At 45.4% G+C, this 13,525-nt stretch overlaps 1 protein-coding gene across 7 annotated transcripts in view; it reads right to left on the minus strand.

Moving 5' to 3' along the window:
• The window catches only part of LOC119906713 (semaphorin-6D-like), a 195,838-nt gene that overhangs the window by 37,767 nt on the left and 144,546 nt on the right, over positions 1-13,525 (minus strand). For all 7 annotated transcript variants that reach the window (XM_038724036.1, XM_038724035.1, XM_038724033.1 and 4 more), the window contains 2 exons: positions 1,530-1,588; positions 1,256-1,309 (listed from right to left, as the gene is read on the minus strand). In XM_038724036.1, coding sequence (XP_038579964.1) covers positions 1,256-1,309; positions 1,530-1,588 — 113 coding nt within the window. The remainder of the gene's footprint in view (positions 1-1,255; positions 1,310-1,529; positions 1,589-13,525) is intronic.

The following is a 13,525-nucleotide window of genomic DNA, read 5'->3' on the forward strand; positions in this document are numbered from 1 at the left end:
CGAATTTCTTCCGGTTGAGTTTGAGCTCGTTGGCGGAGGGGTCGAGCAGGGATGAGGAAGTTCCTCGGACCGCTCTCCAAAAACCCTCCAGTTTCTCTCCTCAGCTTTGAGTTTATTTGTATTTTGGAACATTCACACTCCCGGTAGAAGGATTATTTAATAAATCTGCTGGACCCCCGTCTGTCAGTGATGGAAGAAGTATTTTAAACTGTAACGACACTGCAGCTGCAAACCGTTTTTAGACACAATCGTGGAAACAGAGTCAAGTATCTGGGTGGGCGTTTCCCACGTTGAGTCACAACTGAGGCCCGTGACTTACTGCATAGTTTATCTTAAAGTCAACAATGTAAATTTTCAATCTGTCACAGCTATAATCAATATTCTTATAATACCAATATATGATATAAACTTTGTGTCGTTTCCAGAAAAGCAGCTGTACAAAAACGCGGTACATGACCTGGTCAGCAGCAAACAGCACACAGACTCAGCTGGTGAACATAGTGGAGCAGCCCCGACTCGTCACAGATGGACGCGTGGTCAAGACCCACCGGCGTCAGTTTATAACACAGTGGGGGAAGCCCTGTAGCGTCAGTTTTTGATGGTAAAGGCAGGTATTAGATATTTAGCAGAACAGACTGAGTAAGGAGGTGGATGTAGTTACGCGAGTTACGTAAGTTAACTGACGTACGTAGTTATTTTAACCCAAACCAGGATCTTTTCCGAACCTTGACCAGGTAGTTTTGTTGCCTAACCCCCACCAAACTAAAACGTTCTTTAATAACGTGCCGTTTCAAAATGCCAATGTTTCGAAACACTAGCGTTTTATTTTGAAAGTCTAACCGGACGTTGCGTATTTGTTGTTGCTAAGCGTTGTTGACTTGACGCCGGAGCCTTAAACGTTTAAAAATGGCGCTAAAGAGGAACTCAGGACGTTGAAAAGCGACGCCAAAGGGCCTTGATCTAGCGTCAATAGGTGACGAGTCGGGAGTGAGAACGTGTTGAGTGGAGCGTTTTAACAGAGAGAGGAACCACCTTCATCAGCTGACACAAACACGACTCCACATGAAGCACCGTGTAGCCGCTGGAGGAGGAAACGAACACCTGACCGATCGCAAGTTCAACTTAAACAAGCGACCACATGTTGATGCAGGTCCACGGTTTGACTCCCACACAGAGAGTGGACGTTATCCTCGTTCGTGTTATTTCATCATCTCTTTCCCGTGACCCCTCGCTGCTCATCTTGAGTAAAACTTACGGTGGGGGGAGTCGGCTGCAGACTCCTGGTTCCGTGTGGTCGCCGACACATCAGCTGCACAAAAAACAACACCAGCACAGTCAGATTCTGCAGCATAAAAACACATTTCTCTCCTTAAAATGTTCACCGTCTCATTCATCTCATGAATTGCCCAGTTTATTGCCTGTATCATTGCTGTGGTTTTACAATCCACTGACTTTTACAATGTTTACACTGCGTTTTATAACTGTTTTTTCGCCACCATTGTGGCCGTAAAATCCCAGGTTTATCTTACCGTGGCAGCTGTCTGGATGAAGCGAGTGGTCGCCCTCGATATCCTGTTCAAACCCCGCCCTGCAGAGACAGAGAGGAGGAGAGAAAAGAGGAAGAGTTTAAGCAAACTAAAGAATAAAACATCGCCTCCCTCTCATGTCGGTTGCTGTGGGTTACAGTTGCCTGGGCAGTTAATCGATGATGTGGATCCAGATAAAGAGTTAAGACAACTTTAATTAGATTATGTCACATAGTTCATCTCCAGCTCATCGGTTACTGTGACGGCTGAAGACGTTCAGAGGTCGGCTGAGGAGAAAAGGCCAACAAATTCACCTTTTTCTGGTCGTCTAATTAGGAATAAAAGGAAGGTGACACTCATCCAATCAGAAGGCAGACATTGACAAGAGGCAACCGTGAAACGCTGAGTGTCAGCGGCAGTAAAGCGAGGCGGTGTATGTCTCTCTGCAGCGCCAGCAAATGAAGCCATTTACTTTCCTCACAGCGTCTCCGGCCCTCGGCTCGTGTCCCTGCTGTTTACTGTCTCTGCCTCGGTCACCGCCGACACTTCCATCTGACCTTCAAATCAATCTTAAAGGGGCAACAAATCAGCTTTTTTACCGCCACACGGCACAAAACGACAGCAGTATAACAGCAGGAGACTGATTCTGTCTGTCCTCACTGCTCACCTGCTGAACGCAGAAACAGAAAACGGAGAATAATTAAAACTGTCTCTGGGAAAGCATCTGAAATGAAACTGGCTTTCTTTGGCTTGATGGCTGACAGAAGCAGGACTAGATAAAACCAGTATAATGTCATTTTCCTCAGCAGTTCTATCAGTAACAACAGAGTCACATTTACTTTTATTCATTTAGCTGACGCTTTTATCCAAACGACTTACAGCTGCTGTACATGTCAGAGGTCGCAGCCTCTGGAGCAACGAGGGGTTAAACGTCTTGCTCAGGGACACAATGGTGTCTCACAGTGGATTCAAACCCGAGTCTCTCACACCAAAGGCATGTGTCTTATCCACTGCTCCATCGCCACCATACGTCACATCATACGAACGTGGAGTTTGCATGTTCTCCCCGTGCGACACCGCAGCTCCCTTGGATGGGTTAAAAGCAGAGAATGAATTTCGCTGTGTGACAATAGTACCTTTCTAATATTCCACAACTTCATCCCTCGATGTCCTGCTGGGCATTTATTGTGAAACATCTGCCGGTGTTGACAGTAGCTTTAAAATAAACGGCCAAGGCGAAGCGACTGGAAATGGTTAGTGGATGAGGGAGAACATGTCCAAGTAGAATTTGGGACTTCAAACTCTTGAGTACGGGAGGTAGCCAAATGTCTTGCTCACTCCCAACATGATCAGCCTTGCCCGGTTAGCGAGCTCTACACATCTCTTATTATCGGAGCAAATCTTCTAGAACCATCACTGCCGGCTGATGTGAACTGCTTGCTGGAATAATTATCTACCCCGAGTTTACGTAAAGCTGTCTAGCAAGAGACTTCTGAGAAGTATGCAACCAAAGAAATCCCAACCCTCCCTTTTAAAGCCACTCCCCCAGAACACATGTTCACGTGCAGCGAGTGCACAGCTCGACAGGCAGGTGGTGCCATCCGTGGTGAAAAACACCCACCAGCACAATCAAGTCTTTCAACAAATATACTGACTACTTCTGACAGAGGTCTTTATCTTTCAGAGTCAGCCAGGGTTCTCCATGACTCACTTTTCCATCTAAAGACAGAAACAAAAGGGGAACATTTGGCGACGCGCCAACGAACCGACCGCCAGCCATAAACCACCAACACGAGGCTGCATCGATGTTTCTGGAGGTGGGCGGATGTTTTCCCAGAAACATTTCAGACTCTGAAAAGGTACTTTGTTTTTGAAACTGCTGTGCTCCGAGACAGAGCCATTCATCAGTCTGATCGTGCTCAGCCCACGTCCATATTTATTTGGCCCAGCGTGTTTCCAGCTCTGTTTATCACGTCTCTGTCTGTATCGGCAAAGACATTTTCCACCTGAGTGATTGAGTGAGTGAAGAAACATTTATTCAAACTTTTTGTTTTGTATAAAACACTGAGAAAACCACTCCACTGTTAGTCTTCACCTGCTAATACCGGTTCTTATTTTCTGTTATGCTTCTACCTCTTCTGTACTCCTTCATGGCTTCCCTCTCTCACGCCTGTTTTCCTTTGCAGGTGTGCAGATGCAGCGGTCTGATGTTGTTCCAGACGGAGACGGCATTGTGAATTCCTGTAAAAACCTCGGCTGATTTTAGGCTTGGGTTCGCTAAACGTGTTGTCAGACCACGTTGGATATCAAAAGCGTTTATAGCTGTTCTGAACAGCCACACTTGAAGCTGCGGAGACGAGATATCCGTACCCATTTTCAGTCTCCCGGAGGACTGTTGGAGAAGGAGAGTGTTTCTAAAGCCATTTGCCCGTCCGACAAGTAGTTCTGGAGAAGCAGCAGCTGAAGCCAATGCTCAGGTTGTTACATAAACTCAGAGAGCATTTTTAAAGAGAAACCCCATGAATCCTTTTGTTTTTCTACAACAGCAGGTACACATACTTAAGTGTACTTTTGACCTTGGTGTTGTTTTGTTGTAGGTTTTTGACGTCCTGCTGGCTCCCCGTCACACAACAATACTTTCAAGATGCCCTCTAGGGACGCGGCGATTAACCGCCCTTTAAACCCTCACGGTTAATTAATCGTAAAGGCTCCTCTGCACCAGCTTAATGGAGGCTCCTACTGTTCACGAGGCAGAGGGACCCAACCGTGAAGCTTTATTTCCACCAAAGGAAGTTGGCAGCGTGAGAGCATTTCGGGTACACCAAGACTGACCAGGGCGTTATTTAAGAGCTGAAGAATAATCTGTGCAAAAACTTGCTGCTAAAGGAGCGAATAACTACATGAACCTTGATGCAGCACCTGCGGCATCACCACCGGCTTTTGCACGTCAAAGTAAAGGTCGTACGTACTAACTGAGTTAAATAACAAGTTGGTAGGGAATTAAATATGATCGTGTCACTTACAGTCGATGCCGTGGCGTTGAGTCGAACTTTCAGTGCAACGTAAACAAAGCATAGCAAACATGTAACCTTTCAGACCCGCCGCACCGACAGCGCCGCTGCGCTACGAAGCACGCTATTTTCAACGGCGTGTGCCACAACACGGCGGTTTGTTGCTGCGTCGAGCACCACATCGCTTGGCGAGCTCACACGCACGCTGCTGTCAAAGTAGATGAACATTTGCGCTCAACCCAGCTTCCAGCGCAGCGCAAACCTTCGCTTCTTTTCGGAAAGGGTCTTTAAGGAAGAACGTCGTCCTCTGCAGACCTTCAGTCACTGAACATTTAACGTTGCGTCCTGTTGCCTCCTCCTTTCTGTGCAACCCGTTCTCACTCCCTGTCTCGCCACATATGGACACACGGTCAAGATCCATCCGCCATTTTTATTTAGGCAAGTTAATTGACGCAAGTGACGTCCGTAGTTATTTAAACACAAACCACGATCTTTTTGTTGCCTAAAGCGAACTGCAACGTTTCACAGCGATGTTTCTAAACGCCAGCGTTTTATTTTGAAACTCTAACCGGACGTTGTATATTTGTTGTTGCTAAGCGTTGCTAACTCAACATCAATAAATGACGCAAAAGGGCCTTGTGACGACAAGGTGTTGGTCTGTGTTGAGAAAATGTTGCCAGGTGCGAAACACAAACATCAGGAGCTTATAAACTTCCAGGACTTGCATGAGAGATGTTCTCAATTATTTATTTATCATTTTCACCAAAACTTAAATGTACGGATGAGAGTTGATGACAACAGTTCAGTTTATTCCCCTCCTTCGTAAAAATTTCCCCAGGGGGATAAATAGAGTTAACATTCCTCTCTATAGAAATATAATTGTTAATGTAATTTAATATTAAAAATCAACTATTACTAGTGTTGTTAATGAATTAATGCATAATAATCGTGAAACCGTGATGATTCCTCTGACTGTAATCGTTTGGGGAAGACCCTTGGCTGTCTGAAACACAAAGCCAGCTCCAGAAAGAAAACGTTTCCCCCGTTTTCTGTGAAAGAACTCGACTGGTCTGCCGACAGCTGCTTCCTCTTGCGGAAGAGTGGAGGCTGTTATGGCAGCACATTCATCTCCATGGTGGCAGAATCACATGTTCAACCATCACATACAGCTGTGTACATTTTCACACCAGCTAAATTCTCTTTATAAATACAGACCACATAATGAAATAAAAGGGGAATGAATCATGCAACAGAAGAGGAGCTGCAGAACATTCTGATCACATTTAATGAACTCTACATGTTTGGGTTTATTATGAAATCATTATGCTTTCCTCTCCTCGCTCACTCTATATTTACCTTTCCCCACCTCGCTTATTTGCTAACTCATCCGCCCCCTCAGTCACTCAATATTTATCTCCCTTATCACTCATCCTCTCGCTCCATCACCATCTACCCTGCGCCTCTCCAGCTGAATATCCACCAGCGTGGGCTGTATGTGAGGAGAGAAGGGGAGGAGGCCGCTGCGACGGCGAGCCGCTATATATCCCCAACCCTCTTGAGCACCTAAACGCCTCGTTCATGTAGCGGGGAGCGACTCGGAGGAGGGGACGGAAATAGACTCAGTCAGTTACAGAATGCAGACAAGTTATCAGACGCTGTTGTTTCTGAATTGCATTCTCATGTTCTCGACATTGAAGCTCTGCAGTGGCTTCGAAATGTAATTACGACGTGTAAACGGCTGCAGAAACTTTCAGTTAAAGGAGACGACGTTTACAGGTTCTGTGCACTTCCATGATGCATTAGTGCTGATGATATATCTGTTTGTTTAGGTGCGACTTTCAGTGCAGAGTCACTGAAAGTCGCTCTGAAGTGACATCTCAGTGACATCAAAGACATTATTAAACCTGGAGGCGGAGCTAAACTCTCAGCACAGTGGGGGCGGAGCTTCATCACGGGGCCCTCCTGCTACAAAGTCATTTCAACCGAGTTCACATGACCCCGCAGATGAACTGGGCAGGAAGTCAGACACAAAAACGTCAAGGAACACAGTCAATTTTCAAAATAAAATACCCGGTACAGACTCCAAATGTGGGCTTCTTTAGGTCCTATGAAATAAATAAATAAACGATAGCTGAGGACATTTACTCTTTCAATTTAGTTTGTTTTTGCACGTCTAGTTTTTGTTATTTTGCTCGCCCTCGTTAACAGTAACAACCTCGGTTCATGTGTACGTCACCAACGCTCTCTTGATTTTGAACGAGATTTCCTTAGTTTTTCGGAACAGACACAGGAAGTTCTCCATCACTGTGTTCCAGCGGGTATCTTCGATTTAGGGACCAACAAACAGACGCTTCAGCGTGTTGTTGCCACAGCAGCTGTCACCTTTGGATCGATGTAAACACTACAGACACACCTCCAGGGAAACAGCTGACTGCAAACGAGTCCATCAGTTTGTCCTTCTTCTTTCTTTCCAGTGCTCCCACATTTCCTTTCCCTCTCCCCCGACCTCCTCCTCTCTCTCTGTCTCCATTTTCTGTCTTCAGCTGAAGTTAGCTGAAGTTATATAAGCTGTTAAAACTTCCTTTTACTCCCCCAGCTCTTTCCATCCATCCTTCCTTCCACCCTCCATCTCTCCATCTCTGTCTCGCTCCCCGGAGGAAATCTTATCCACTTATCGGCAGACGTTTGAGAAGCTAAACTCGCTTCAGCTCGGATATTTTCAGTTCAGTGAAGCTCTGAATAACATCTCTGTCTTTAGACACTGTTCTGTATTTATGCTGAGGTCAGGATGTGGCGGTTGTCTAAACTTTTTCCAGAAACTCCCAGTCTGGTTTCAAGCTCGTGCAATCTGTAAATAAAACCTAAACTACGAGGGTCGACGCTTCGTGCCTTTGGCCGAGGATGCTGCAGGTGCAGGACAGGGACGGACCCGTGTCTGAGTTTTGATGTTAACAGAAGCAGATCAGATGCAGGATGAGGGGCTGCTAAGACTTGTTCCGCTGTGATGTGATCTCCACTGACGCTAATGGAGGATAATCACCAAAGTTTGTTCGACTTTCCTTCGCTTCACTGCAGAGCACACGGGACAAACACTGACTGCCCTCCCATCAGCCTCTGGGACGCAGTTTTCAGACTCACATTATAATGTTGATTAAAGGCTGCTGATGACTTACATGAGACCCTGAGACTTTAAGTGTGTCAGGGTGGTAGAAAAAGGGAAACAGAGACAATGGCTGTGCTTGAAACCTCCTACTATACCAGCAGGACGTGCTGATGTGGCCTTAATGTAGTACGCTGTTTGCAAACAAAAGCAAAATTAGCAGTAAGCCAAAAATACTCGGATGGCGTAGTGATTTGGAAAAAATCTCCAGTATGCATCAGACCAGACTACCTCGTGTACTGTTTCCCATAATGCAAAGCGCTGTGAAGGTTCTCAGTCATCCAGGTCATAATTATCCAACAAAGGTCAAAGTCAAGGGCAACTGGACTTGGTTGAAGAGACTGGAAGACGTTTCGTCCCTCATCCAAAGGACTTCTTCAGTTCTGACTGACTGGCAGGGAAACTCAGCTATTTAACCTCAGTGGGATCGTTATCCCGGGTCATCGATAGCGCTGGTTCGTTAGTGTTCCTTGTTGCTGTGACGACAGTCGTTACAGTCGTTGAGACTACCTGTGGCCAAGACTGAACGACCATCGTTGGTATCTTCACCTGAGGCCAATAGGTTACGTTTGTTGAGTTTCCTGGGAAGTGATGAAAGGACAGCATTGTAAGTGGGGGATAAGTGGTGGCGTAGACCCCCTCCCCTGTTCAATGACGGCTTCTCAACCCTGGTGTAGATGCTTCCTTGACACCTCTTTCAAACCATCCATCTTCTCTGTCTAAAATGTGCACCTGGTGGTCCTCAAACGAGTGTCCTCTGTCCTTCAGATGTAAGTAGACTCTTGACCTGAGGAGTAACGATGGTCGTTCAGACTTGGCTCCAACATCCATGACGATGTCGTTACAACCGTCAGGAACACTAACAAACCAGCGGTCTCAACGAGCCTAGCTAACGACCCCACTGAGGTTAAATAGCTGAGTTTCTCTGCCAGTCAGTCAGAACTGAAGAAGTCCTTTGATGAGGGATAAAACACCTTCTAGTATCTTCAACCAAGTCCAGCTGCCCTTGACCTCAACCTTCGTTGGAAAGCACCAGAACTGTAACAACAACAACTGAACTTACGCTGTTTCATCACTTCATCCACTTCTACCAAGTTTTGAGAGAAATTAACTGTGTAGATTTCAAATATCAGACATTTTATGAAAACAGTTGGCGAATCGAGAATGTGCTCGAACATTTTCGGAGTTGAGAAGCTCCGCAAAGTGCAGCGGGGGGATCCAACGAGCCGGCCGGTCGGCTCATGGAGCCCCCCGGTCCCACAGACCGGTGCAGCTGACGCAGCAGACGAGTCCAGCAACAGCGTGAGAGTAAAAGACCTGCAGCTGTGAGACAGTTTAAAAGCAAATACCAAAGCAAACATCGGCTGCAGCCTTGTTCTCCTTACATAAGATAAAGTGTTGATTACATTTAAATTCCTCCTATTGTTCCGACACTGTAGCTCCGCTTTGATCTTGAGAAGCTGCAGAGCTGCTGCCTCTTTTCATTCAACTTACACTGTAAATTTCCAGCTAAACTGAGGCTTTTTGAAGACCCTTTCCTCTCTCTCGCCTGTCATTCACCGCTCTTGTCCAGAGTTTTACGTGCATTACTGCTGCCGACAGCTGCAATATTCTTTATGTGGTTCATCAACGGTGATAAATAATCCGAAGGTCCCGGAAGGTGCGAACATCTCGGCACAGCACCGGTGAAGCTGGAGCTCCGTCTCTTCAGCAAGCGTTCCTCCACTGCCACCGCACACGCTGCACCTACGCCCCAGGGTTAGCGTTACAGTTTTGGATTTATTCACGCGCTTTAAAAACATTTATTGAAAGTTTCATTCTTTTTACATCTTTATTTACAGCATTAAACGTTGAAATTATTGGGAGATTATTAAGAGGTAGTTCTATGTAAAATCAGACGTTGAGCGCCCCCATACTGCCAAAATGACGTGATGCTTGTTTCGCTGCGATGCTTCGACTGAGCCTGACAGTCGAATCAGGCTCCGCCCATCAAAGCATTGAATCTTGGACTATTCGGGGTCAGCCCTAGTATGCAGTACATACTGCGGTTGCCAGTAATATGTAGTATCAGAGTTAGAGGCAGTGAATAATTTTCTCTTGTCTACTATAAAATCTCCGCCGCTCTCGTCCATCTTCTTCCCTCAAATCTTTCTGCTCCACTTGCTCTAATGATGCTCTCAGTTTTAAATCCTTTCCATCTCCCTGCTTGCAACGTTCTTGCCTTTTTCCTTCCCCACACGATTGCTCTGTGGTGACTGTAATGTCATCATCCTCCAAGAGTTTGGCTCTGACCTTTGACCTCCGTAGTGTCAGTGTGATTATTCTGCTGAATGGGTTTAGATTAGGGAGGACAAAGGTGCAGCTTCATTTTTGTGTTCTCATTTCTCAAGGCCAGAGTGAAAGGTGTGGTCATTTCATCTAACCATTTCATGTGAATTTCTTTTTTAGCCAGTGTCGCTCTGTGGAAGGTGATGTCAGCCAGTCGGTCCTCCACTGTGGTTCAGACCTTCGTGGTCCCCTCAGGATGAACTGTAATAACCCTGACTTTTCATCCAGCACCATCGTCAGGTCAACATGTTAATGTGTCCAATTCTTTGCTTTATGACCAAATACCTGCAGAGCTAAAGCCCCATCAGCCTCAGCTGTATGCTGTGTTTACTGCTAATTAGCTAATGTGAGCATGCTAACACGCTACATTAAGCTTGTGAACATGGTGAACATTATACCCGCTAAACATCAACATGGTTCATTGTCATTGTGAGCCTGTTAGCATGCTCATGTTACAGTGTAGCTCAAGGCGGCGCTGTGTATAATGGTGCGTTCATTAATTTCGATAAGTTTAAGATTTCCGACTCGGACAGTCGGCAGAAGCTCACCAACACTGACCTCAAAATCCAAGATGGCTGCTCCGAGCATCAACGGCAGTGAGAGCTGTAGTGATATCCTGTTGTACACACAGTACTGTCAAACTTATATCTGTGGACGTGTTGCTAGGCTGTTGTTATGAACTGGTATTGCTAACAATGGCTGGAGTCGTCCATCTTGGTTTTCTGACTTGCATCTGTTGTTGTACTGGAATACGGTCAACTCCGACTTCAGAGGTAAATGGAACACAGCAAACGTAGATCCAGATGCTTTTACCAGCTGAAAGCGCCTAGCTGTGAACGCTAGGGTGCTTTGGAGGCACAGCGGGGGTTTTTTCAGAGACACTTTGGTTGCTATGATACATAATATGTATGTGAAGGTGATGTGCTACCTTATTTCACTGAATGTAAAAATGTCACCGCCAAACGACGAGCTCTGCATGAAGAGAAGGCTGCAACACGCAGAGGGAGGGGACGGACTCGCCGTAAGTGGGTTCCTGAGATTTTGCGGTGAGATGGCTCGGTGTGGTGTTTGTCCCGCCCCTGCTGAACTGTGATTGGCTGGGTAAAAAGTGACATTGACGAGCGCTCTGCGCCTCGTGACGCTGCTGGCGTTTTCACCATGTTGTAAAAACGCGGCGCTCCCGTTGCAGTGAATTGAAAAAAAATAAAGACGCTGGCCTTGAAAAAACGCTTTGGTGGACGCGGGCCCTTAGTCTGTTTTTATTTATTTATTCAATAGTATTAGCTACATTATATAATTATGCTGATTTTGACAACTCAATGATGATAATCTTGGAAAAAGTCCAATAAAGGTAGAGGACCACACGCTGTGGTTGAAAACTCAAGAAGAAGCCGGTCAGTGAATCTTGAATTGAGATTGTCTCACAACCTTTAAGCCAACATGGACCAAACTCCATCTGCTGATCAGAGAACAGTGCGACACGTTCAAAAGTTCTACAACAAGCAAGTAAGTGAACCTTGAGTTGAGAACGTTTTCTACACTGATTTAGCATTTGCACCCTGATCTGTCAAATCACTATGCACTTCACGGTTCGGGACAGATGGTTAAAGAAACCAAGAATGACTGCAGGAAAAGGAAAACATCAGCCCCCTGCTGACTGCTCTAGAACAAAGTCCTGCTTCTTCTGACTTTGTTCCTGACAAACAAAAGTCATAATTCGTAAATCCACAGTATTTTAGTAGCAGACAGCCCACACTCCTGAACCCCCTCCCTGTGGCTCCTGTCCAGCAGATATTTTATTTGGCAAAGCAAATTAGTGGTAAATAAATCTATTTTGTGAGACCGGGTTGACATGTTGATTAATAAAATAGAAAGAGGAGTCGAAGACAGTTGACAAATAAAGCTGTAAGGTGTAAATCTGTTAGCTTTTAAAGCCTGTGAAAGCACTGAAGCTTTAAGTACAAGCCACTTTATCAGCTCCAAACCTGTGTGGAGGAGAATGAACTGACTTTCTACTTGTTTTACTTCCTCTTCCTTTAGGTCTGACACAGATATCTCTATCTGAGCTGGGACTTTTTCTCTGATCTTTCCCTCTTCTTTCCTTTCCACCTCTTGCATCACGTCTTCACCTCCCTCTTCGTTTCCTTCCTCGTCCCGTCATCTCCGCCGGCTCATCCTGTCCGTTTTCATCTTCCTGCAGCGTCTGCGCTCCGCTGTCGTTTGTATTAAAAATGCCAATTGTTTGTGCTGCTGCTGCAGATATTACTGTTTCCTGTGTGTGTGACGTTAGGAGAAAAGAGCATTTCAACACCGTCGTCCTTCTTGTTCCAACTGAACAGTTCAAAAGTAGATCAAGTGGACCAGAACAAGCTTTCTGCTCCGTCATGAACTCTCGTTTGACCAGAATAGGGCAGCAACTAACGATTATTTTAATTATCGATTAATCTGACGACTGATTTGATTTATAAAATGTCAAGAAATTATGAAAAAATGCTCATCCCAATTTCCCAGAGCCCAAAGAGACGTTTTTAAATTTGTTCTTTTGTCCAACTGACAGTCCACAACCCAAAGACTCTTCATTTACTGTCATAAACGACAAAGAATCGCAGCAATTCCTCACATTTAAGAAACAATTTTCCACATTTTTGCTTAAGAAAATGCCTGAAACGCTGAATCCATTATCAAAATAGTTCAATTAGTCGTTGCAGCTTTAGAGCAGAAATCGTTTAGAGGAAGAAGAGGCAGATTTTCTTCAACAGTAGTTCGAGACAACATTAAAATGAGCTAAGTAGCTTTCCTATTAGCCAGCTTTAACTTTGACCACCCCGATGACTCGTGAACTCACCGTCCTCTGTGCAACACTGAATGACAAGCTGAATATTTTACAGAAAACACGCAGGACCGAAGAGACACATCAAGATGAGACGGGCTGCCGGCACAGAGTGCAGATGCGCAGAGGGATTACGTACGCCTGCTGGAATATTTGTGTCCGACACTGATTGCGTTCAAATTGAAAACAAGCTGGATTTATAAAATCTAAAGAGTCGTGCTGAAGCTCTGAGAGGGACAGTGCTGACTGGACTCAACATGAATACATTAAAGATCATTCAGCATTTGATATCTGATGTAGTTCCGTTCAGTAATTCTCTGCTTGTATAGTAGGAATAATAATGTCTGTGAGTCATCCAGGTCACGGTTATCCGAGGAAGTCGGTAGCATCTGGACTTGGGTGAAGATACTAGAAGACGTTTCATCCTTCATCCGGCAGACTTCTTCAGGTCTGATGATAAGAATAATAATACTATCTTTCTTTGTTACTATTCAGCAGCAGCAGCGTCGGCGTTAATGCGGTCATTGTACCAGACCGTCGTAGTACAGAGGGAGCTGAGCCAGAAGGCAAAGCTATCTGTTTACCAGTCTGGGTTCCAACCTTCACAAGCTGTGGGTAGTGACCGAGAGAAGGGGATTACAAAATGAGTTTCCTCCGTAGGGTGGTAACA

The sequence above is a fragment of the Micropterus salmoides genome, unplaced genomic scaffold, assembly GCF_014851395.1.
Source record: "Micropterus salmoides isolate LMB-PRFRI ecotype aquatic unplaced genomic scaffold, ASM1485139v1 Ms_hic_scaffold_17, whole genome shotgun sequence".
In the NCBI taxonomy this organism is placed as follows: domain Eukaryota; kingdom Metazoa; phylum Chordata; class Actinopteri; order Centrarchiformes; family Centrarchidae; genus Micropterus; species Micropterus salmoides.